Genomic DNA, 25646 nt, shown 5'->3' with positions numbered 1-25646 from the left:
ATAAGTAAGTTTGCATGGATCTTGTCCCACTCAACCAATTATGAGTTTAAGACAGCTGTGGATTCCTTTCCTCTGTTCCATGATTCAGATACCACACTTTCCTGGGGCTTAAAGTGGTACAAAAGATGTGTGAAGTAAAATGGACAGAAGATGAGAGATCTGGGCCCAGCTGGACTCCCAGAAGATCATACATTCTTTGCTAAAAGGAATAATCCTCGAATGGGAGGAATTATATACTGAGTAACAAAGCAATGAGAAAACAGCTTGATGATAGGAGGATATTCCACTGTCCTCCAAGTCTTGCCACATATAATAATGGTAATGGTATATAATCTTGCATTAACATTACTATTTACAAAGAATCTTCACATATATCAGTCATGCTGCCCTCACAACAACCTGGTAAGGCAGATATGATAAGCAGTTACTCCTGTTTTATGCAAGGGGAACCCGAGCCTCACAGAGATTAAGGAAGTCCAAAGTTACACGTTAAAAGAGCCACACTCTTGATAGCCTGATAACCACACCCACTGGGGCCATAAGGGCATGTTGTTTGTTTCTCTGGAAGCTGGCTCCATCCTGGAGTTTATGGTGCTATCAAAGCAAAACTCGGGCCATAGAGCATGTGTGGAGACTGGGTCCATTCTGGAGTCCCCGATACTGCTAAGGCAAAGCTAGGGGCAAAATCTTCAACAAAGGAGGGGTATATACACGGACAGAGTTTGGATTTAAAGGAAAAAGCCTATGATGTTACTTACGTTCCATTCAAAGGCTGCAGTGGCAATTCCTGAGGCCGCTCCTGTCCCTGCCAGCCCCACAAAGTGCCCGCTGCCGATGTTACTGGCAAAGAGAGAGGCGCCCATCTGGAATCCAAAAAACCAGACTAGGATCAGAGTTAAAAGACCTATATCAGATTTCTTGAAAGCAGGTAAATGTTGAGATGTTTCCATCACACCTCTTTAGGGCAAGAGTCCTGTGGGCTGAATCTAGCCAGTCCCCAGTTTTTGTATGGTTGATAAGTAAAAAATGTTTTTTTATATTTTTGAATGGCTAAAAAAACCCTAAGGAAGACTAATATTTTGTGAAATGTGAAATTATATGAAATTCAAGTTTCAATATTCACAAATAGTTTTATTGGAACACAGCCACTCTTGTTGGTTTTACATGTTCATGAGGGCTGTGTTACAACACCAGATCTCTTCCCTGCTGGGTTTTTATCTCTGACCACCTTGGCAAGAGCCCCATTGCACCAGAGGGTGCATCTTCTTCTCTGAATCCATATGGTATCAACAGAGGGTTGGGTATACAGTGGGTGCTCAGTATATTCTTCCTTCATGGATCTGCTGATTATATAATATGAATGAAAGTTGAGACTGGGAAGTGACCTGGCCAGAGTGGATTTTTATTGGAGTGTCCCATCGACATTGCCTTCTTAAGATTGTTTTTATGAAACATTCAAGGCTCAACCAATCCCATAGCCATAAATGAACTTCTATTCACTCTCTGGCCTAAAATGTCTGAATAGAAAAGGTGATTTTACTGAGGGCTGAAAAGATGGGAATGGAAGAATGGGCATTGCAGCAGTTTCACACCCCAATTCTATTTTGTCAGGACTAGTGCTTGCCCCTGATTACTCAAGAGATTTCTCTTCATCTTTGAGACTCAAGAACAGTAGACAATGTGATGGAAGAGGAGGTGGGTGGGAAGAAAGTCCTTATGACTGGAAGGATGAATAGGAACTTCTTAAGAAGGAAATATCTGATTGGACACTCCAATAAATATCAATTTCAAGCTTGGTTGGTCTGCTTTAACGACTCTGGCCAGGTCACTTCTTGCTCTCATAATGGGTGACACGCTCTCGTTTACTGGAATGACAGGGCAGAGCTTTGGGGTCAGGGATTCAGGAAGAGACACCAGCAAGTGGACAGTCCATGCACATCAGAAACTATCAGCATTCCCAATGTTTTCTTTACTCACTCTTAAATATGTACACAGGAAATTGATCTCTGAGAAACTTAGACTCACTCACCGGCCACCAGGCTACATCTCGACCAGCCAAGAAGAAACCTCCAATGGTGCCCCGGTTGGTCTTCAGCATTGCCTAAGCAGAAAGGAGGACATGTGAGGGCCAAACCACTGCAGGTTCAACCAGGATGCTACAGATGCTCTGGCTGGAGTGTTGATAGTGGTCACTCTTTCAGCATGCCTAAAGAGAAATATTTTCCTAGAAACTGTGGTATAGCATCAAATTTAAAAGGATCTCAAAATCATAGTTTTGTAGAAATGAAGGGACTTTGAGAAATCCTATTCCTCAACTTCTGTCCTAATTGTTCTGTTTAATTTCATTTATGAAAATAATGTGAGGTATCACTAAAGTTGTGCTTGGAAGTAAATTTGCAGCTTTATGCTTAACACTAAAAATAAAGAATGAATGTAAATTAATTAAGCATCCAACTGACTCACTTAGAAAGTGAGCAAAATAACAAAGGCAAATAAAAGAAATGAGATAATAAAAGTAACATCTTTATTCATTATGCCAGGAGTTGGAGATGCTGAACAGAATAAGTCTGAGGTATTTACCCCAAAGATACAGATGCCACTGCTGGAACACCTGCACCCCGATGTTTCTAGCAGCAATGTCCACAATAGCCAAACTGTGGAAGGAGCCACGGTGTCCATCGAAAGATGAATGGATAAAGAAGATGTGGTTTATGTATACAATGGAATATTCCTCAGCCATTAGAAACGACAAATACCCACCATTTGCTTCGACGTGGATGGAACTGGAGGGTATTATGCTGAGTGAAATAAGTCAATCGGAGAAAGACAAACATTATATGGTCTCATTCATTTGGAGAATATAAAAATTAGTGAAAGGGAATAAAGAGGAAAGGAGAGAAAATGAGTGAAAATATCAGTGAGGGTGAGAATAAGTCTGAGGTGCTGCTTGCTGGCTCTGATCAAATGATGCGGTTGGTAGGAGAATAAATTAACTGAGCAAACATTACTCATATCACACACAAGACAATGATTCCGAGAGAAGGATTATGAAATCTAACAATTGTTAATGTTCTCTTAGCTTTATCACATTGTCATACCACACTCTTCCCTTCAGGTGCCCACCCCAAACACCCATTGGACTTCTACGTACCCACAGCCCAACAGCCATCACCACCATGAAATAGATGACAATGACAGAGATGTCAGCAGCATTGTGGATGCGGTCCGACATCTCAGGAGGACCAAGGGTCCCAGTTATGGTGCTGGGGCTTAATGTGCTAGCCATGGTTGCAGGTGGTGCTTTCTCATCCTAGGGATGGCCCTTTCCTTATATTAACTCTAGGTTAATAATCAGCCTTGAGCAGGTGGGGCATGATATCAGAGCCAGCTCCTGGATATGAGGACCTTTAAACCTCTTCTTTAAAGCTCTGAGATCTATGAATGGATAAGTAAGTCAATCGGAGAAAGACAAACAGTGTATGTTCTCATTCATTTGGGGAATATGAATAATAGTGAAAGGGAATATAAGGGAAGGGAGAAGAAATGTGTGGGAAATATCAGAAAGGGACACAGAACATAAAGACTCCTAACTCTGGGAAACGAACTAGGGGTGGTGGAGGGGGAGGAGGGCGGGGGGTGGGGGTGAATGGGTGACGGGCACTGAGGGGGACACTTGACGGGATGAGCACTGGGTGTTATTCTGTATGTTGGTAAATTGAACACCAATAAAAATTAATTTATTAAAAAAAATAAATAAAGCTCTGAGATCTGTTTTTCAGTAATCAGTGTCGGCTTAAGTAGATTGTGGGAATGAGCAGTGAAAGATGAGAAATGGAATGAGAATTGCAGGTGAAGATAGGGGGTTCACCAAATGGAAAGATGGGTTTTTAAGATTTGACCAGGTTGAATGAAGATTAGGGAGAGATGAAGGGAACAAGGAAGGAAGGACAGAGTGAAGGGGCAAGAAAAGAGCCAAGAGGGACAGGGGCTGAGGGCCCTTCATGGAACAGATAAGATTCCTCACCAAAGAATTATATTCCCTTAAAGTGAAGTTAATTGTGCATTTCATGGGTTCCAGAGCCTCATATTTTTCTGGAACAGGTAATTTAAGTAGGCTTTATATGACACATTAGGACTGTGGTAGCCCCTGCTGGAAAGTGAAGTGGTTTTGTGAGGCTGAACCAGAGGTTTTGACAATGAGTGAATAAACCTAAAAGCATGTAGTAGTGATTTTATTTTATGTATTATTATTATTTTTTAAAAAATAATTTATTTACTCATGAGAGATGCAGAAAGAGAGGCAGAGACATAGGCAGAGGGAGAAGCGGGCTCCCTATGGAGAGCTCCAAGTGGGACTCGTTTCCAGGACCCCGGGATCATGACTTGAGCCAAAGGCAGACACTCAACCCAGTGGCCACCCAGGTGCCCCTAATAGTGATGTTCTGATTTGTATTTCTAATGCATTCCTTTTCAAAGCTGAATAATAATCATATACCATTGCACGTATATAACACATTTTGTTTATCTGGGGCCCAGGACCCCATCAACTTCCTAAAGTTAAAAGTAAAGCTTCAACATTTTTCTTCCCTTCATTTTCTTGTAAAATAATGTGGTAAAATATACATTACATAAAATTGGCATTGTTGGCATTTTTAATTTTCTTTTATTTTTTAATTTTTATTTATTTTTTATAATAAATTTATTTTTTATTGGTGTTCAATTTACCAACATACAGAATAACACCCAGTGCTCATCCCGTCAAGTGTCCCCCTCAGTGCCCGTCACCCATTCACCCCCACCCCCCGCCCTCCTCCCCTTCCACTACCCCTAGTTCATTTCCCAGAGTTAGGAGTCTTTATGTTCTGTGTCCCTTTCTGATATTTCCCACACATTTCTTCTCCCTTCCCTTATATTCCCTTTCACTATTATTCATATTCCCCAAATGAATGAGAACATACAATGTTTGTCCTTCTCCAATTGACTTACTTCACTCAGCATAATACCCTCCAGTTCCATCCACGTTGAAGCAAATGGTGGGTATTTGTCGTTTCTAATGGCTGAGGAATATTCCATTGTATACATAAACCACTTCTTCTTTATCCATTCATCTTTCTATGGACACTGAGGCTCCTTCCACAGTTTGGCTATTGTGGACATTGCTGCTAGAAACATCGGGGTGCAGGTGTCCCGGTGTTTCATTGCATCTGTATCTTTGGGGTAAATCCCCAACAGTGCAATTGCTGGGTCGTAGGGCAGGTCTATTTTTAACTCCTTGAGGAACCTCCACACAGTTTTCCAGAGTGGCTGCACCAGTTCACATTCCCACCAACAGTGTAAGAGGGTTCCCCTTTCTCCGCATCCTCTACAACATTTGTTGTTTCCTGCCTTGTTAATTTTCCCCATTCTCACTGGTGTGAGGTGGTATCTCATTGTGGTTTTGATTTGTATTTCCCTGATGCAAGTGATGCAGAGCATTTTCTCATGTGCATGTTGGCCATGTCTATGTCTTCCTCTGTGAGATTTCTCTTCATGTCTTTTGCCCATTTCATGATTGGATTGTTTGTTGGCATTTTTTAAAGTAAGCTTTACACCCAATGTGGGACTTGAACTCATGACCCCAAGATCAAGATCACATGCTCTATCAGCTGAGCCATCAGCCACCCCCATTGCTGTCATTTTTTAAGTGTATAGTTCAGTGGCATTAAGTACATTTTCAATATTGTCCAACTGTCACCATGATCCATTTTCAGAACAGTAGAGAACAGCAGTTCTCTACCTAATAAATGATAACTCCATGTTCTTTCCTCTTCCCAGCTGTTGGTAACCTCTATTCTACTTTCCGTCTCTTTGAATTAGCTGTTCCAGGTACATCAAATAAGTGGACTCATATAATATTTGTCCTATGAGTCCTTCTTATTTCACTTAGTGTGATGTTTTCAGGATTCATTCATGTTGTAGCATACAACAGCATTGCATTCCTTTTCAAAGTGAATAATATTCCATTGAATGGATATATCACATTTTGTTTATCCATTTATTTGTTCATGAACATTTGGGTTATTTGTATCTTTTAGCTATTGTGAATAATATAGCTATGAACATTGGTGGACAAGTACCTATTCACTGGTGGACAAGTATCTATTTGAGTGCTTGCATCCAATTCTTTTGAGTACACACTCAGAAACAGAATTGCTAGCTCTTATGATAATTCTATATTTAACATTTTAAGGAACCACTACATTGTTCTACACAGTAGTTGCCTCACTTCACTTTCCTACCAGCAGTGCAGAAGATTTTCAGTTTCTCCATATACTCACCAATATGTGTTATTTTCAGTTTTTAAAATTATGGCCATCCTTGTAGGTGTGAAATATCTCGTAGTGGTTTTGATTTGTACTTCCCTTTTTCTGCTTTTATTTTTTTTGTAGAGAAAGAAAGAGCTCCTGTGCATGTAATGGGGAGGGGCAGAGGGAGAGAGAGAGATTCTTAAGCAGGCACCATACCCTATGTGGAGCCCATAGCTGGGCTCAATCTTACAACCATGAGATTATGACTTGAGCAGAAATCAAGAGTTGGGCACCCAGGTGCCCTTTCAATTGATTTTTCTGTTTTTTTCCTCCCATTTTCTAATTTATGTCTGATCTAATCTTTATCATTTCCTTCATTCTCGTAGCGTTGAGTTTAGTTTTTTTTTTATAGTGCTTTAAGGTGTAAAATTAGTTATTGGATTTGAGATCTTCTTTTTATTTATTTATTTTTAATATTTAAAAGATTTTTATTTATCTATTCATGAGAACACACAAACACACACAGAAAGAGAGAGGCAGAGACACAGGCAGAGGAAGAAGCAGGCTCCATGCAGGGAGCCCGATGCGGGATTCAGTCCAGGTCTCCAAGGATCACGCCCTGAGCCAGAGACAGACCCTCAACCGCTGAGCCACCCAGGTGTCTCGAGATCTTCTTTTTAAATGTAAGTTTTTACAGCTACAAATTTCCCCCTTAGTACAGCTTTCCTTGCATCTCATAAGTTTTGATATATTGTAATTTTGTTTTCACTCGTCTCAAATTATTTTTTCCCAATATTTATTCAGGTGTAATTGAAAAAAAAATTGCATAATTTAGGTGTATAGGTGATATATTTGATACATGTATACCTTGTGAAATGATTACAACAATCAAGATAATTAACATAGCCATCACCTTACATAGATACCATTTAAAAATAATTAAGATTTACTCTCTTAGCAACTTTAAAGTATAGAATTCAGTTTTATTAACTATAGTCACCATGATGTATGTTATTTGTACTACAGAACTGACACTTTGTAAATTCTGGCCAACATTTCCCATTTTCCCCATCCCCCAGCCTCCTTGCTTCTAAGATTGTTTTTTTATTTTTTAAATTTTATTTATTTATTTATTTATTTATTTATTTATTTACTTATTTACTTACTTATATATTTTTATTGGAGTTCGATTTGCCAATGTATAGTATAACACCCAGTGCTCATCCCGTCAAATGCCCCCTCAGTGCCTGTCACCCAGTCACCCCATCCCCCTGCCCACCTCCCTTTCCATTACCCCTTCTTCATTTCCCAGAGTTAGGAGTCTCTCATGTGCTGTCACCCTCTCTAATATTTCCGGCTCATTTTCTCCTCTTTCCCCCATAATCCCTTTCACTATTTTTTTATATTCCCCATATGAATGAAACCATATAATGTTTGTTTTTTTAGATTCCACGTGTGAGATCATGCAGTATTTATCTTTCTGTGTCTGGCCTATTTTACTTAGCATAATATCCTTTAGATTCATCCACGTTGTCACAAATGGCAGGATTGCCTTCTTTTTAAATTCTGAATAATATCCTAGTGTATGTGTATATATTTTCTTTATCCATTCATAGATAGATTAGACACTTAGATTGTTTTTATAAGCTGGCTATGTGAATAATGTTGTGTGAACATGAGAGTGCAGATAACACTTTGAGATATGATTTTGTTTCTTCCAGATATATACCAAGGTGTGGGATTGCTGGGCCATTTGGTACTTTTATTTTTAATTTTTTGAGGACCCTCCATACTCTTTTCCATAATGACTGTACCAATTTACATTTCAACCAAACTGCACAAAGGTTCCCTTTCCTCTTCATCCTCACCAACACTTAATCTCTTGCTTTTTTTTTAATCTCTTGCTTTTTGATAATAGTCATCCTAACAGGTAAAAGGCAATATATTATTTTGGTTTTGATTTGCATTTCCCTGGTGATTAGGGAGGTTGAGTACTGGTGGCCATATGTATCTTTTTTTTTAAATGCCTATTAAAGTATTTTGTTTATTTTTAAATTGGGTCATTTGTTTTTGCTGTTGAGTTGTATGAATTCTTTTTTTTTTGAAATTTTATTTTTTTTTTATTTTTTTTATAAATTAATTTTTATTGGTGTTCAATTTACCAACATACAGAATAACACCCAGTGCTCATCCCGTCAAGTGTACCCCTCAGTGCCCGTCACCCATTCACCCCCACCCCCCGCCCTCCTCCCCCTCCACCACCCCTAGTTCATTTCCCAGAGTTAGAAGTCTTTATGTTCTGTCTCCCTTTCTGATATTTCTCACACATTTCTTCTCCCTTCCCTTATATTCCCCTTCACTATTATTCATATTCCCCAAATGAATGAGAACATACACTGTTTGTCCTTCTCCGGTTACTGTGGCCAAGTTCAAAAAGGGTGTTTCCTGAGTTCTTCTCTGGGATTTTGATGGAATCTTGTATGAATTCTTATGTATATTAGATATAATCCTTGCCAGATCTATGGTTTGCAAATGTCATAAGTTGTTTTTTCGTTTTGTTGATTGTTTACTTTGCTGCACAGAGGTTTTTAGTTGGACATAGCCCCATTTATTTTTTCTTTTGTTGCCTGGGCTTCTGGTATCATATCTAAAAAAAATCATTGCCAAGACTAATGTCAAGGAGCTTTTCTCCTACATTTTCTTAGAGTTTTACAGTTTCAAATCTTACATTTAAATCTTTAATCCATTGCTAGTTAATTTTTGTGAATGGTGTAAGATAGGAATCCAGTTTCATTCTTTTGTATGTGGCTGCCCACTTTCCCCAACACCATTTATTGAAGAGACTATTTTTTTTTATTGTGCGTTCTTGGAATCCTTGTTAAAGATTAGTTGACCATATATGCATGGGTTTATTTTTGAGTTCTCGATTCTGTTCCATTGGTTTATGTGTCTGTTTTTATGCCAGTATCATACTATTTTGATTTTCTAGCTTTGTAATTTAGTTTGAAATCAGGAGATGTGATTGCCTCCTGCTAAGTTCTTTCTTAACAATGCTTTGTCTATTTGAGGACTCTTCTGGCAGGATTATTTCTATGAAAAAATATCATTGAAATTTTTATAGAGATTGCATTGATTCTATAGATGGCTTTGGAAAGTATGGACTTTTAACAACAGTAATTCTTCCAATCCATGAATACGGGATATCTTCCCATTTATTTCTGTCTTTAGATTCTCACATCACAGTTCTATGGTTTACAGTACACAGATCTTTCTGTGTTAAGTGTATGTCTAAGTATTTTTTTGATGCTATTCTAAATGGGATTATTTTCTTTATTTCCTTTTCAGATAGTTTATTGTTAGTGTATAGAAATGCAACTGATTTTTGTATATTTATTTTGTGTCCTGAAAGTTTACTGAAGCTTATTAGTTCTAATAGTTTTTTTTTGGTGGTGTCATTAGGATTTTCCATATGCAGGATTATATCATAAGCAAACAATAGCAACTTTACTTCTTTCTTACCAGTTTGGAGGCTTTTCATTTATTTTCATTGCCTAATTGCTCTGGCTAGAGCTTCCTATCTGAATAGGAATAGCAAGAGTCACACCATTGCCTTGCTCCTCATTCTAGAAGAAACTCTTTTAGGTTTTCTTTTTAATTTTTTCTAAAGATTTTATTTATTAATGAGACACACAGAGAGAGAGAGAGAGAGAGACAGAGAGGCAGAGACGACAGACAGAGGGAGAAAGAAGCAGGCTCCATGCAGGGAGCCCAAGGTGGGATTCGATGTGGGACTCGATTCCGGGACTCCAGGATCATGCCCCAGGCCAAAGGCAGGCGTTAAACTGCTGAGCCAACCAGAGATCCCCTCTTTTAGGTTTTCACTATGGAGCATGCAGTTAGCTGTAGTTTTGTCAAATACGGCCTTTTTTTTAAGATATGTAATTTTTTAAATTTTTATTTATTTATGATAGTCACACACACGCACACACAGAGAAAGAGAGAGAGAGAGAGGCAGAGACATAGGCAGAGGGAGAAGCAGGCTCCATGCACCGGGAGCCTGACGTGGGATTCGATCCCGGGTCTCCAGGATCACGCCCTGGGCCAAAGGCAGGCGCTAAACCGCTGCGCCACCCAGGGATCCCAAATATGGCCTTTATTGTGTTTGGCCTATACCTGTTTTGCTGAGATTTTTTTTTTATCATGAAAGAATGTTGAATTTTGTAAAATACTTTTTGTGCATCTGTTTCAGGATCTATAGATGAGACCATGGTCAATGAGTCAGTCACCTGATCGTGGGCTTGCTCCCTCAAAAATGCACTTCTTTGGTCTGGGACTCTATAGAATTTCACAATCCCCTACTTGGATTCGATATCTCCCAAAGACACTTTTGTCCTTGGATGGTTACCAGATTATTATTTATAAGGGAGCATACTATCCAGGAACCTCCTATTCCACTATTTTGCCGATGTCACCTTGTGAACCCCTCTACCATTTTGAAAATCTGTTTTTCTTGATTGTGAGCATTTGCTTGATTGCTGTTAACCTTTGATTACTTCCCAGAGGTCCTACAAAGTTAGTTCACACAGCTTCTTTTTTTCTTTTCTGATGTTTCTGTGGGAGAATGAAAGCTTGAAGTACCTTAGTCCACCATTTTGCTGACTACAGGGGAATTCCTTGGAGTGAGGCACCTCATTAGATCACTACTACTCCTTTCCCTCACTCTCCTAGAGACTTTTTTAAAAAATATTTTATTTATTTATTCATGAGAGACACAGAGAGAAAGGCAGAGACACAGGTAGCGGGAGAAGCACGCTCCCTGCAGGGAGCCTGATGTGGGACTTGATCCCTGGACCTGGGATCATGTCCTGAACCCGAGGCAGATGCTCAATGGCTGAGCCATCCAGATATCTGGAAAAGTTGGTTTTAAAGCTGTTTTTGCATATGCATGGGTCTGGGTTAGTCTCTGGGGATGGTTCCATCCAACTCCTAGGTCCTTATCTCCCTGCTACAGCCACAGTGGCCTTCTGTCTGTCACCCATCCTACCACTGACATATATTAGAGGTTCCTTAAACACTTAGTGAATGAATGAATGCTAATAACCCTATGAGGTGGGCTGTTTTCAGATCTTTCCAATAGGAAGAGAAAATAGAGTCCCTGCAGGCTTGATTTGTCCTTGAGTTTTACTTTCATATTTCCACTGACTACTACCATGTTCCATAAATCAGCAAATATAAGACCAGACTTGGGCACCTGGGTGGCTCAGTGGTTGAGCATCTGCCTTTGGCTCAGGTCATGATCCCGGGGTCCTGGGATCGAGTTCACATCAGGTTTCCCACAGAAAGCCTATTTCTCCCTCTGCTTATGTCTCTGTCTCTCTTTATGTATCTCTGATGAATCAATAGATAAAAAATCTTAAAAAACAAAACAAAACAAAACCAGACTCATCACTGACTTTGCTCAATTTTACTCCTTCCCAAATGTTTCCCATAACAGTCATGATCTCCCAACCTCAGTACTATTGACATTTTTGGGTTGGATAATTTTTAATCATGGGGTTGCCCTGCGTATTGTAGGATGTTAACAGCACTCCTGGCTGCCACACTTTGGATGCCATAAGCAACCCATCCCTCGACCCCCAAGCATGACAACCAAAAAATGTTTCCAGTCATTGTTAACAGTCCATTGGGTAACAAAATAACTCCTGGTTTAGAACCATTGGGTGAACAAAGTCACCCAAACCTAATTAACTTTTTTCTTAGCTACCAGATCCACCTGCTCACCAGCCAGGTAGATTCTACTCCTAATCACATTTCAGACTCATCTCTTTTTGATTTCTATGCCAGGGACACTATCACACAGCCATATTCTCTTCTTTCTGGATTTTTTTAGTTTGTTATATTTTTTAAGGTTTCAAATATGGAAACCTGAGCATGTCACTGCCAAGTTTAAAATTTTCAATATCTTTCAAGTGAATGAAGCTTTAAGTCCCAAAGATGGCATTTAAAGCACTTTTGGGCCACCTCTTGCCCCTATCACAAATGTGTCTTGTTCTTTTATCTGCTTAGCCTTTCCCCACCTCATCACCTTGACCAGTTGCATGCACAGCAGACTTCTGCCACCTCCTGGATGCCACAGAGGTTTTATGCCTTCTTTTTCTGTTTCTTATGATGTCCTTTCTGCTCTCCCTTTAGAACTAGAACAAGCTGGGACTCCTGGGTGGCTCAGAGGCTGAGCATCTGCCTTCGGCTCAGGGCATGATCCCAGGATCTGGGATCGAGTCCTGCATCGGGTTCCCTGCAAGAAACCTGCTTCTCCCTCTACCTCTGTCTCTGCATCTCTCTCTCTCTCTGTCATGAATAAATAAATCTTAAAAAAACCCAACAAGAACTAGAACAAGTTATACCTCTTTTGGGAGACCCAAATATAAAGAGTTATACAGTAAGTGGCTGTTAATTGTTCTAATATTAGACCCTACAATAGTGCCTGGTACACTGGAGTCATGTAAAATATGTGCCCAGTTTAAACAAGGGAAGCCCCAGGACTATGAAGTCTTTGAGGAGAATGGGTTTGATTTGAACTATCAGAGGGTACTGGGACACTAATCATGGATAGTCTGCTCCTAGTTGCTCCCAGCTGGATGAACCCCAAGGCTGAGGGTGAGACTGGTCACTATTGGTGACTTCCCAACTGTGTTCTCCTGAGGAAGGGCACCAGTGGAGTCATAGGTGATAACCTATGAATTATTCAGTGGAAGCCTGAATAATCAGAAGCCTGGTAGGCCTACTAGGTTTTTCCTAAGCTATTGGTTCTAAAACAAGCAGCTTGGTTCTATGATAAATAATTTTCTTTTTTTTATCCCCAAATGCATCATTTTAATGATGATTGATGATTTTAATGACATAGTATGGTATAATATTAGATTTCAAGCTTATTCTCTTATTCCAGATCAAGAAGCATGGCTTCTCTGACCATCACTGGGCTAGAGCTCTAGCTCAGTGATGAGGCTGATTATTACTACTCAGTATGGGACAGCATCTCAGCACGTACACAGTGATTCAGGCCAGTGGGGAAGTGAGGCACAAATCTCGACCTCCCTTCACCTCACACACTGCATGTGAGTTCCCACTCACAGAGTGTCATTTGAACTGGACCCATGAGAAGACAAGGCTGAGTTCCAAGTGATAGCAGAGCTATTATTCAGGAGTATTAAAAATAATATGAGTTAAAATGACTGGACCTACACATTTGGTAAACGTATATAGGAAACATCATTGTGAATGTATTTATGGCAATTCAAATATGTGTACAGTCACATACATTTAAAATTGGTAAAAAAGGAATAAAAGATTTAAACTAGGAATATTTTTTATAATAAATTTATTTTTTATTGGTGTTCAATTTCCCAACATACAGTATAACACCCAGTGCTCATCCCGTCAAGTGCCCCCCTCAGTGCCCATCACCCATTCACCCCCACCCCCCGCCCTCCTCCCCTTCCACCACCCCTAGTTCGTTTCCCAGAGTTAGGAGTCTTTATGTTCTGTCTCCCTTTCTGATATTTCCCACACACTTCTTCTCCCTTCCCTTATATTCCCTCTCACTATTATTTATATTCCTAAACTAGGAATATTTTTTCCAGATTTTTTTTCTATTTCACTTGGAGTGGCTGGATTCACATGTTCAGATAGTTCGACTCTGCAACTGCGAGTGGTCTTTCAACAGGATCGTTCAATAACCAGCTTCTCTCCTTTTTCTGACCTTTGTACATGCCCTGACCTTTGACTCTAGAGACTTTTTTTCTTTTCTTCCAGGGCGATCACTTGACTCACTCTAAAGATCCCAACTTATACATCAGAGTTTTTGAGTCTTTTTGAGACTTTTTTGGCTTAAGTTTCCTCTATCTATCAATATGCATGCAATGAAATTTCCCCATATTTATGTTCCTATTGCACTCTTTAACTGCCTTTTCACATACTATATGCAGTGTGTTGGGAAGGAGCAGGCAAAGTTGCGCCGAAGGAGCATTGAAGATGGTGAGCCCCACAGGAAAATAAAAACTAGGAATTGGAGTTCAAAATCCATGATCCTCAAGGGCAAGAATAGTGCTCCTTCTCCATCCAAAAAGAAGGAAAGCAACCATCCCTAAAGAAGTCATTGCCCATGTGGCCAAGGAGAGGCCCAGAGCCAAGGCTGCTTCCCTGCCTAGGGGGTAGTGGGTCTAAGACGGTGCCTGAACCTCTGGCCAGGAAGACATAGGCCCCTAAGGGCTGAGAAGGCCTGGCATGCCCACCACGGCCTCAGCATCCAAATTGGCCAGGAAGAAGGCAGGAGCTGAAATCTAGAGCTGGGTGGAGAGAGATTGAGATTCTGCCTGAATTTTTATTCCTCAACAAACCACCAATATATTTATTTCATTGTAACTTATTTATCAATAAAGGCTTTTCCCCCATCATACACACAAAAATGCTATCACTTGGCTATAGATCTTGCAACAACGTAGGGACTCTGGAGCTGTAGGAATACAGTTTACAGAGACTGACATTTTGAAAAAAAAATGATAGTATTCCATCAAGATAAAAATCTAGGTGTTAGAACATCACGGTTCCAATTGTGGACCTACAGTACCTCTTCTCACAATATTGTCTTGAGTGGTGACATCAGGAAAAATTTATAGTGCAAAGACATTGTCCTATGTGCTCTGTGTTACCTTAGTGACTGGAGGATGTGGGTACTATGGCCAACAGAGGGTGCTGCATGATGTTCTGAAGTGCCAGACAGCTGGTAAACCACTCAGCTGGCTCTAGGGAATTTGGGCAAACTGTGTACTCACTCATGAGTGACTTTCCTCCACCTGTGATGCTCATTCCCCCATCACCCCATGAGCTTCTGGGTCTGGCTGTCCTATTGATTCAGCTTTAGGTCATCTCCTTTTCTTCTGTAGTGTGTTTTTCTGTGGGATATTTTCATGATATCATTCTCCATTTTTTTTTCCTAAGGAAATTGGTCTGTTTAAATGTTTTATCTTTAGTGGGACTTTGTATTTTCCAAAAAAGTAGATATTTCTTCCATTGTTTTTATTTTTATAAATTTTATTTTTTAAAAATATTTTATTTATTTATTCATGATACAAACAGAGAAGGAGGCAGAGACACAGAGGAAGAAGCAGGCTCCATGCAGGAAGCCTGACATGTGACTCGATCCCTGGTCTCCAGGATCACGCTCTGGGCTGAAGGTGGCGCTAAACTGCTGAGCCACCCGGGCTGCCCTCTTCCATTGTTTTTATTTATGTTTTATTTTTTTTATTTTTCCACATTTTATTTATTATTATTTTTAATAATAAATTTATTGTTTATTGGTGTTCAATTTGCCAACATACAGAATAACACCCAGTGCTCATCCCGTCAAGTGTCCCCTCAGTGCCCGTCACCCATTCACCCCCATCCACCGCCATCCTCCCCTTCCACCACCCCTAGTTCGTTTCCCAGAGTTAGGAGTCTTTATGTTCTGTGTCCCTTTCTGATATTTCCCACACATTTCTTCTCCCTTCCCTCATATTCCCTTTCACTATTATTTATATTGCCCAAATGAATGAGAACATACACTGTTTGTCCTTCTCCGATGGACTTACTTCACTCAGCATAATACCCTCCAGTTCCATCCATGTTGAAGCAAATGGTGGGTATTTGTCGTTTCTAATGGCTGAGGAATATTCCATTGTATACATAGACCACATCTTTTTTATCCATTCATCTTTCCATGGACACCGGGGCTCCTTTCACAGTTTGGCTATTGTGGACATGGCTACTAGAAACATCGGGGTGCAGGTGTCCCGGCGTTTCATTGCATCTGTATCTTTGGGGTAAATCCCCAACGGTGCAATTTCTGGGTCGTAGGGCAGGTCTATTTTTAACTCTTTGAGGAACCTCCACACAGTTTTCCAGAGTGGCTGCACCACTTCACATTCCCACCAACAGTGTAAGAGGGTTCCCTTTTCTCCACATCCTCTCCAACATTTGTGGTTTCCTGCCTTGTTAATTTTCCCCATTCTCACTGGTGTGAGGTGGTATCTCATTGTGGTTTTGATTTGTATTTCCCTGATGGCAAGTGATGCAGAGCATTTTCTCATGTGCATATGGTCATGTCTATGTCTTCCTCTGTGAGATTTCTGCTCATGTCTTTTGCCCATTTCATGATTGGATTGTTTGTTTCTTTGGTGTTGAGTTTAATAAGTTCTTAATAGATCTTGGATAGTAGGCATTAATCTGATAGGGCATTTGCAAATATCTTCTCTCATTCGGTAGTTTGTCTTTTAGTTTTGTTGACTGTATCCTTTGCTGTGCAAAAGCTTCTTATCTTGATGAAGTCCCAATAGTTCATTTTTGCTTTTATTTCTTTTGCCTTCGTGGATGTATCTTGCAAGAAGTTACTGTGGCCGAGTTAGGACTTCCAGTACTGAAGAGACTGTCTTTCTTCCAGTGGATCGTCTTTCCTCCTTTGTCGAATATTAGTTGACCATAAAGTTGAGGGTCCATTTCTGGGTTTTCTATTCTGTTCCATTGGTCTATGTGTCTGTTTTTGTGCCAGTACCACACTGTCTTGATGACCACAGCTTTGTAGTACAACCTGAAATCTGGCATTGTGATGCCCCACATATGGTTTTCATTTTTAAAATTCCCCTGGCTATTCGGGGTCTTTTCTGATTCCACACAAATCTTAAAATAATTTGTTCTAACTCTCTGAAGAAAGTCCATGGTATTTTGATAGGGATTGCATTAAACGTGTAAATTGCCCTGGGTAACATTGACATTTTCACAATATTAATTCTGCCAATCCATGAGCATGGAATATTTTTCCATCTCTTTGTGTCTTCCTCAATTTCTTTCAGAAGTGTTCTATAGATTTTAGGGTATATTTTGAGACCCATTTGAATGGCAAATGGTTCTCCAACCTTTTATTTTCAGGTTGTAGGTGTCCTTCTGTCTAAAATGAGTCTCTTGTAGACAGCAAATAGATTGGTCCTGCTTTTTTATCCAGTCTGAAACCCTGCGCCTTCACGTTCAGAGTTACTATTGACAGATATGAGTTTAGTGTCATCATGATATCTATTCAGTCCTTGTTTTTGTGGATTGTTCCACTGAACTTCTTCTTAAAGGGTAATTTTAAGAGTCCCCCTTAAAATTTCTTGCAGAGCTGGTTTGGAGGTCACATATTCTTTAGTTCCTGCCTGTCTTGGAAGCTCTTTATCTCTCCTTCCATTTTGAATGAGAGCCTTGCTGGATAAAGTATTCTTGGTTGCATGTTTTTCTCATTTAGGACCCTGAATATATCCTGCCAGCCCTTTCTGGCCTGCCACGTCTCTGTGGAGAGGTCTGCTGTTACCCTAATATTCCTCCCCATGAAAGTCAGGGACTTCTTGTCTCTTGCTGCTTTAAGGATCTTCTCTTTATCTTTGGAATTTGCAAGCTTCACTATTAAATGTCGAGGTGTTGAACGGTTTTTATTGATTTTAGGGGGGGATCTCTCTATTTCCTGGATCTGAATGCCTGTTTCCCTTCCCAGATTGGGAAAGTTTTCAGCTAGGATTTGTTCAAATACATATTCTGGCCCTCTGTCCCTTTCGGCACCCTCGGGAACCCCAATTAAATGTAGGTTTTTCTTTCTTAGGCTGTCATTTATTTCCCTTAATCTGTCTTCATGGTCTTTTAATTGTCTGTCTCTTTTTTCCTCAGTTTCCCTCTTTGCCATTAACTTGTCTTCTATGTCACTCACTCATTCTTTCACCTCGTTAACCCTCGTCATTAGGACTTCTAGTTTGGATTGCATCTCATTCAATTGATTTTTAATTTCTGCCTTATTGGATCTAAATTCTGCAGTCATGAAGTCTCTTGAGTCCTTTATGCTTTTTTCTAGAGCCACCAGTAGCTGTATAATAGTGCTTCTGAATTGGCTTTCTGACATTGAATTGTAATCCAGATTTTGTAACTCTGTGGGAGAGAGGACTGTTTCTGATTCTTTCTTTTGAGGTGAGGTTTTCCTTCTAGTCATTTTGCTCAGTGCAGAGTGGCCAAAAACAAGTTGTATTGGGAAAAGGAGAAAAAGAGAGGAGAGAAAGAAGGAAAGAAAAGAGAAAAAGAAAAAAGAAAAAGAAGAAAAAAAAAGGAAAGAAGAGAAGAAAACGAGAAAGAAAAAGAAAGAAAGGTGAAAAAAAAAGGGGGTGAGGGAAGCAATCAGAAATCAAAAAGAAAAAAAAAGAAAACAAAAAACAAAAAACATGGGGGAGTATCTTCTGAATCTGTAGACTTTAAGTCCCTTGACTTCCCCTGGAACTGGTCCGTCCAGCTGGTCTTCTGGGGGAGGGGCCTGCTGTGCTGATTTTCAGGTGTTAGCACTTGGGGGAGCTGCTCTGCCCCTGCTTGCTGCAGGGCTCAGTGGGGGCTGTTTACCCTGTGAGGCCCCAGGAGGAACAGCCCCAGTGGCTATGGCAGCTCTGGAGCCCTGGAGTCAGCCCCCACAGTAACTACGGGGCTCTCCGTCTGCATGGCCTGGAGGCTCCTGGGCAGGGCCGCTGACCTGCTCAGCTCGGGGCAGGAGCGTCCTTGCTGTCCTGGGCCCTCCCGGCCTCTGCCTGTCCCGGGGGAGGCCGGATCCTGGGCTGTGTCCCGGCGCCCTGTGCTCCGGGGCCTGCGCTGGTGGATTCGCGCACCCGCCCCGCAGCCCCCTCCGCGGAGCCGCCGCCCGAGCCCCTCTGAGCTGCTCTGGCCCCGCCGTGTGCGCTGCAGCCCTTAGGGAGCTCGGAGCACTCTCCCGGGGCGCAGGTGTCTGTTAGTGTCCCCGGGAGCCCGAGGGCATCCCCGCCCTCCTGGGTCCTGCTCCAACTCCCTGCGAGCCCCTTTCCGCCCGGGAAGGTTGGTGCAGCTCCTGCTTCTCCGGGACGGGGCTCTCCTGTCCTGGGGACACTCCCCTGGCCTCAGCCCGGCTCCTCGCGGGGCCCCTCCCCTTGGAGGCCTTTTGTTTCTTTATTTCTTTTTCCCTGTCTTCCTACCTTGATAGAAGCGCGAACTCTTGTCACTGTAACATTCCAGCTGGTCTCTCTTTAAATCTCAGGCCGAATTCCTAGATTTTCAGGATAATTTGAAGGTTATCTAGGTAATTTGGTGGGGACAGGTGATTTGGGGACCCTACTCTTCCTCCGTCTTGCCCCTCCCCTAGATATAGAAATTCAATAAAATTGAATTTTATATAGACATAGCATTCAATAAATTCAATGCTAAATATAGATATAGCATTCAATAAAATTCAACATCCTTTCATTGTAAAAAAACTCAACAAATGGTATAGAAGTAATGTACTTCAATACAATAAAAGCCATATATGACAAGTCTATCATTAATATATTGAACAGTGGAAAAAAAACCTCTTTTCTTCTAAGATAAAAAAAAAGGCAAGAATGTCCACTCTTACATCTTCTATTTCAACATGGTACTGGAATCCCTAGCCAAAGCAGTTAGGTAATAAAAAAGAACAAAAAGTATATATATGGGAAAATAAGAAAAATTACCTGTATTGCATATGACATGATCTTATATGTAAAAAACCCTAAAGTCTCCACCAAAGAACTGTTAGAACTAATAAACAAATTTAGCAAAGTTTCAGGATACAAAATCAATATACAAAAATCATTGGTCTTTATATATATGAACAACTCTGACAAAAAATTATGAAAACAATCCCATTTACAATAGCATCAAAAAGAATAAAATACTTAGGAATAAATTTAACCAAGACAGAAAAGATCTGTATGTTGAAAACTACAAAACATTGATGGAAAAAATTGAAAAAGATATGGACTTATAGAAAGATATTCTATATACTTGGATTGGAAGGGTTAATATTGCGAATATTTCCATGCTACCCAAAGCAATCTATGGATTCAATGCAATTCCTATCAAAATTCCAATGGTGTTTTTTTAAGAAATAGAAAAGCAGTCCTAAAATTCATATGCAACCACTAGAGACTCGTATAGCCAAAGCAATCTTGAGCAAGAAGAATAAAGCTGCAAGCATCATATTTCCTGATTTCAAAATATATTACAAAGCTATTCTAATCAGAACACTATAATATTGGCATTAAATCAGAAATATAGACCATGAAATAGAATAGAAAGGTCAGAAATAAATTCACATTGGGATCCCTGGCTGGCTCGGAGGCTTGGCGCCTGCCTTCGGCTCAGGCGTTGTCCTGGAGGCCCGGGATCGAATCCCACATCAGGCTCCCTGCATGGAGCTTGCTTCTCCCTCTGCCTGTGTCTCTGCCTCTCTCTCTCTCTCTCTCTCTCTCTCTCTCTCTCTCTCTCTCTCTCGGTGTCTCTCATAAATAAATAAATGAAATCTTAAAAAAAATAAATTCACACAATTATGATCAACTGATATTCTACAAGGGTGCTGAGAACACATCAAGAAAGGATAGTCTCTTCAATAAACACTGTTGTGAAAATACAGAAAATTTTCAGCACAGAAAAAATTCTACTGGACAGTAGTGTCTTGGACCATTTACTTAGCACTTACGCCTGTTTTCTCACCTATAAAATATGAAGCCTGAAATTTTAAAAACTCTAATACCTTCACAATTCCCAACATTCTTTTCTGTGGGAATATTATGTTGTACCTTCCCACCCTACTGAACTAAGGTGTAGTCGTGTGACTATCTTTGGACAATGAAATGAGCAGTAGTGACAAATGTAATTTCTGAGCAGAGATATAAGAACTAGTATGTGCTTTGCAAGTTTTCTTGCCTCTCTGCTATGAGATCAAGCAATGCTATCAATAGAATCTTCTCTGTCAGCTCTATCCTGGGATTCAGATGAAGTGGGCCAGAGCTACAGACCGTCAGGATTGGAAATGGTATATAAGTGAGAAATTAACTTTTGCTTTTATATGACACTGAGATATTGGTGTCATTTGTTACAGCAGCCTAACTTAGCCTATCCTGACTGACATAAGGATTAGGATCAGAAGTAGGGCTGTTAAAGTAATAAAAATAACAAAATGTACACCATTGGCTTTTTGTTGGGCAGTAGATAATTGAATAGATTGTTTTGAAGGTTGCAGATTTGGTTTTCCTTTCATTCATTGGCAAATGTTTCACTAAATTGTCACCTGTGAAACATGGAAGAGGAAAAATAACTTTAATGAACTTATGGCTATAAGTTAAGGTTGGAAAGTAGATTAGAAGGATGGGTTAATTCCTACTGAGGAAATTTTATAATTTACTGCATTTAAGAAATGTGCTTAGAAAAGAGCTGTCACTTTCCCAAATAGAAGGAAAAAGCAAGAAAGAGAATCCAGAAACATAGGCAGAATTGTAAAATTGTGACAGCAAGTTATTCTCAATACCACACCCTTAAAGATAAAATTGAAAATGCACTGGACTGGGATCCCTGGGTGGCGCAGCGGTTTAACGCCTGCCTTTGGACCAGGGCGCGATCCTGGAGACCCAGGATCGAATCCCACGTCGGGCTCCCGGTGCATGGAGCCTGCTTCTCCCTCTGCCTATGTCTCTGCCTCTCTCTCTCTCTCTCTCTCTCTCTCTCTCTCATAAATAAATAAAAATTAAAAAATATATATATAAAAAAAGAAAATGCACTGGACTACTAGGTATTTACCCCAAAGATACAAATTTGGTGATCCAAAGGGGTACTTGCACCCCAGTGTTTATAGCAGCAATGTCCACAATAGCCAAACTGTGAAAAGAGCCCAGGTATCCATTGACAGATGAATGGATAAAGAAGATGTGATACACACACACACACACACACACACACACACACATCAGAAGGATTGCATGTCTGGGTGGGAGAGGAAAGGGTATTGGACCTTGAGTTCAGTGATGTAGATTTAGCAGCTGTGTCCTGGATATAGTTCCAGCACCTGTCCTTTCTCAGGCCCTGCAGAGCAGGCAATTCACAGTCTGTAGGCCCCTAGGCACATTGGGATGTCAACACACTTGCATGAACTGCCCCTCATCTGTAAGGCCATTGGGGAAAGGACAAAAGAACCCTAGGGCAGCCCAGGGACCATGGATGGGTCACCATGAACTAGAAGCCTGTCGTCTTTGTGCTCCTCTCTCACTGTACAGGTAGAGACAGGCACTGGGGACACAGGGCAGCCCTCTTGTCTGCTTCATCCTCTCTCACTCAGACCCTGAGAAGCTTTACCCTGGTCTCTGCTTCATCATCTGGGAATGTCTGTGTTTGAAGATATCCTGTCCCAGCCTGTGCTAAACCAGTCGCCTGCCCTCTCTGCATCTCCCAGAACAACAGCCATACTCATCTGCACCATGAGCAGTGGCTTTAGTGTTGTTGCTCTCACATAGCCTGGTACCAGTAGAAATCAGAAAGACCTCCCTAGTATCTCTTGAGGTTCTACTCAGACTCATATAAGCACCAGGGTTCTGGGGTCCCCAGTTGCTTCTCTGGATCCAAAGATTCCTCAGCCAATGCAGAACTTCTGGTCAGATCTGGACTGCAGTCTGAGGATGAGGCTATCACTCTCTGACTGTGCACAGTGGGGCTGGTCACAGCGACATAAGGTGATGTGGAAGTGGGACATTAACCCCAGGCACCCCTAGTACTGACCTATGACTCTCACTTTGTTGAAGTTGAAATACACCTATCCTAGTATAAAAAACAAACTCCTACAACTCTACTCAGAAATTCTTTCCATTTTTTACCAAATAAATATAAAGATTCAGAAAAGTAATTCTCAAACAACCATGGTTACACTATAGAATCTGAGAGGGATTTCTGCTGCTAACCTACCTGTGGATTTGAACATCCATTGCATGCAAAGAGCCATCTGCAGTGAAGAATTGCATCCAGTTGGAGAGTGAGCAGAGCTGTGGTCTTTCTCCCAGGGCCTCCTTCATACCCCATAGACCTCAAGTCAGCCCCAAGAAAGACATCCTGCCCTCCCTTCAGGGCTGCCAGCAGTGACAGCCCCTGGTATGGCCTTTGCCATGGCCTTCTGGGAAATGTAACACCAAGGACTAAAATTCAGTTGTGAGGATCAGTGTGGGAGGCAAAAATAAGAAGAAACTGTAGCTGCAGGGGTTGAAAATGTCATATTTTGACATCCATTAGTTTGACATCCATTAGATCCAGAATCAAGAAGAGTCAAAGGTGTATGAGGAGGGTATTCCTTGATTCCAGTGCCCATTCTGGATAGAAGGTCACATTTGCTTCTTCCTGATCTTGTCGAAATATTTTTGTCCTGTACCACATTAGCGAAGGTGGTGGCTATAGGGCTAAATATGTGTGTGTTAGAAACAATGTATTGCCATACTACAAATGTATTTGAATGTTTCTATTTTATGTGTTTTTATGAGAGGAATTTGAATTAGATTTAGTCAAAGGCCCTTTCAAATTCTATTGAGAAAATGTGATTTTCTCTGTTGCTCTATTAACACGATGTTGTATATTAAAAGACCCATCAGTATAGAACCCAACTTGTATATCTGGAGTAAATTACATATGGTCATGATGTATCAATTTTTAATCTAATATTGGAATCTTTTTGGATATGTTTTTAGAATATTTACACCAATATTTCATAATATTAGTCTACTGTTTTTCTTTGTATTTTATTTATCAAGTCAGGGTTATTATATGACTGTTAAACCTGCTTTGTACCCACTTTTAAAATTTTCCATTGTAGGGACTTCTGGGTGGCTCAGCGGTTTAGTGCCTGCCTTTGCCCAGGGCGTGATCCTGTGGTCCTGCGATCGAGTCCCACGTCGGGCTCCCTGAGTGAGCCTGCTTCTCCCTCTGCCGATGTCTGTGCCTCTTTTTCTCTCTCTGTCTCATTAAAAAATAAATAAAATATAAAAAAATTAAAATTTCCGTTTTATTCTTTGTTTCAAAAAAGTTATGAATGGAAGTGTTGGATTTCTGAAGGCTTGTTAATGTTTCCTGTGAAAATAATTACATTTTAAGCCACTTTGTGGAATAGTTCTCTAATAATATTTCTATTACTTCTAAGGAAAATTATCTGCTTATTCATTTCTTTCTAATGGAATGAATTATTTTTTATTTACTAAAATATTTTATTTATTTATTCATGAGAGGCATACAGAGAGAGGCTGAGACACAGGCAGAGGGAGAAGTAGGCTTCCCATGAGGAGCCTGATGCAGAACTCCATCCCAGGTACCTAGGATCACGACATGAGCTGAAGGCAGATGCTCAACCACTGAGCCACCCATGTGCCCAGAACCAATTTTTTAAAGTCATCCCTGGAAAGTGTGTTTTTATTTTTTTCTCTTTTCTTTTTTAATTTATTTTTATAAATTGATTCTTTTCTTTGAGTTAAAAAGGAAGTTCCACAAGTTTTATTCATTAACAACAATGTCCACATAAAGTTAGTTTAGAATCCCACAATACCTTCATTTTTTTAAATAATAAATTTATTTGTATTGGTGTTCAATTTGCCAACATATACCATAACACCCAGTGCTCATCCCGTCCAAGTGCCCACCTCAGTGCCAGTCACCCATTCACCACAACCCCCCGCCCACCTCCCCTTCCACCACAACTAGTTCGTTTCCCAGAGTTAGGAGTCTTTATGTTCTGTCTCCTTTTCTGATATTTCCCACACATTTCTTCTCCCTTCCCTTATATTCCCTTTCAATATTATTTATATTCCCCAAATGAATGAGAACATATAATGTTTATCCTTCTCCGATTGACTTACTTCACTCAGCATAATACCCTCCAGTTCCATCCACGTTGAAGCAAATGGTGGGTATTTGTCGTTTCTAATGGCTGAGGAATATTCCATTGTATACATAAACCACATCTTCTTTATCCATTCATCTTTCGATGGACACTGAGGCTCCTTCCACAGTTTGGCTACTGTGGACATTGCTGCTAGAAACATCGGGGTGCAGGTGTCCCGGCGTTTCATTGCATCTGTATCTTTGGGGTAAATCCCCAACAGTGCAATTTCTGGGTCGTAGGGCAGGTCTATTTTTAACTCTTTGAGGAACCTCCACACAGTTTTCCAGAGTGGCTGCACCAGTTCACATTCCCACCAACAATGTAAGAGGGTTCCCTTTTCTCCACATCCTCTCCAACATTTGTGGTTTCCTGCTTTGTTAATTTTCCCCATTCTCACTGGTGTGAGGTGGTATCTCATTGTGGTTTTGATTTGTATTTCCCTGATGGCAAGTGATGCAGAGCATTTTCTCATGTGCCTGTTGGCCATGTCTATGTCTTCCTCTGTGAGATTTCTCTTCATGTCTTTTGCCCATTTCATGATTGGATTGTTTGTTTCTTTGGTGTTGAGCTTAAGAATTTCTTTATAG

At 40.6% G+C, this 25646-nt stretch overlaps 1 protein-coding gene across 1 annotated transcript in view; it reads right to left on the bottom strand.

Annotated features, from left to right (window-relative positions):
• LOC129508121 (solute carrier family 5 member 4) overlaps nucleotides 1–3286 on the bottom strand; it is a 43012-nt gene extending 39726 nt beyond the window's left edge. Inside the window, exons 1-3 of the mRNA XM_055323064.1 lie at nucleotides 3152–3286; nucleotides 2030–2101; nucleotides 759–863 (exon numbers count right to left, since the gene is read on the bottom strand). Coding sequence (XP_055179039.1) covers nucleotides 759–863; nucleotides 2030–2101; nucleotides 3152–3286 — 312 coding nt within the window. The remainder of the gene's footprint in view (nucleotides 1–758; nucleotides 864–2029; nucleotides 2102–3151) is intronic.
• Nucleotides 3287–25646: the final 22360 nt, after the last annotated feature.

Source organism: Nyctereutes procyonoides, unplaced genomic scaffold, assembly GCF_905146905.1.
Source record: "Nyctereutes procyonoides isolate TBG_1078 unplaced genomic scaffold, NYPRO_anot_genome, whole genome shotgun sequence".
Classification (NCBI taxonomy): Eukaryota; Metazoa; Chordata; class Mammalia; order Carnivora; family Canidae; genus Nyctereutes; species Nyctereutes procyonoides.
The sequence above is the reverse complement of the archived record's forward strand: the minus strand, read 5'-3'. Positions and strand labels throughout refer to the sequence as shown.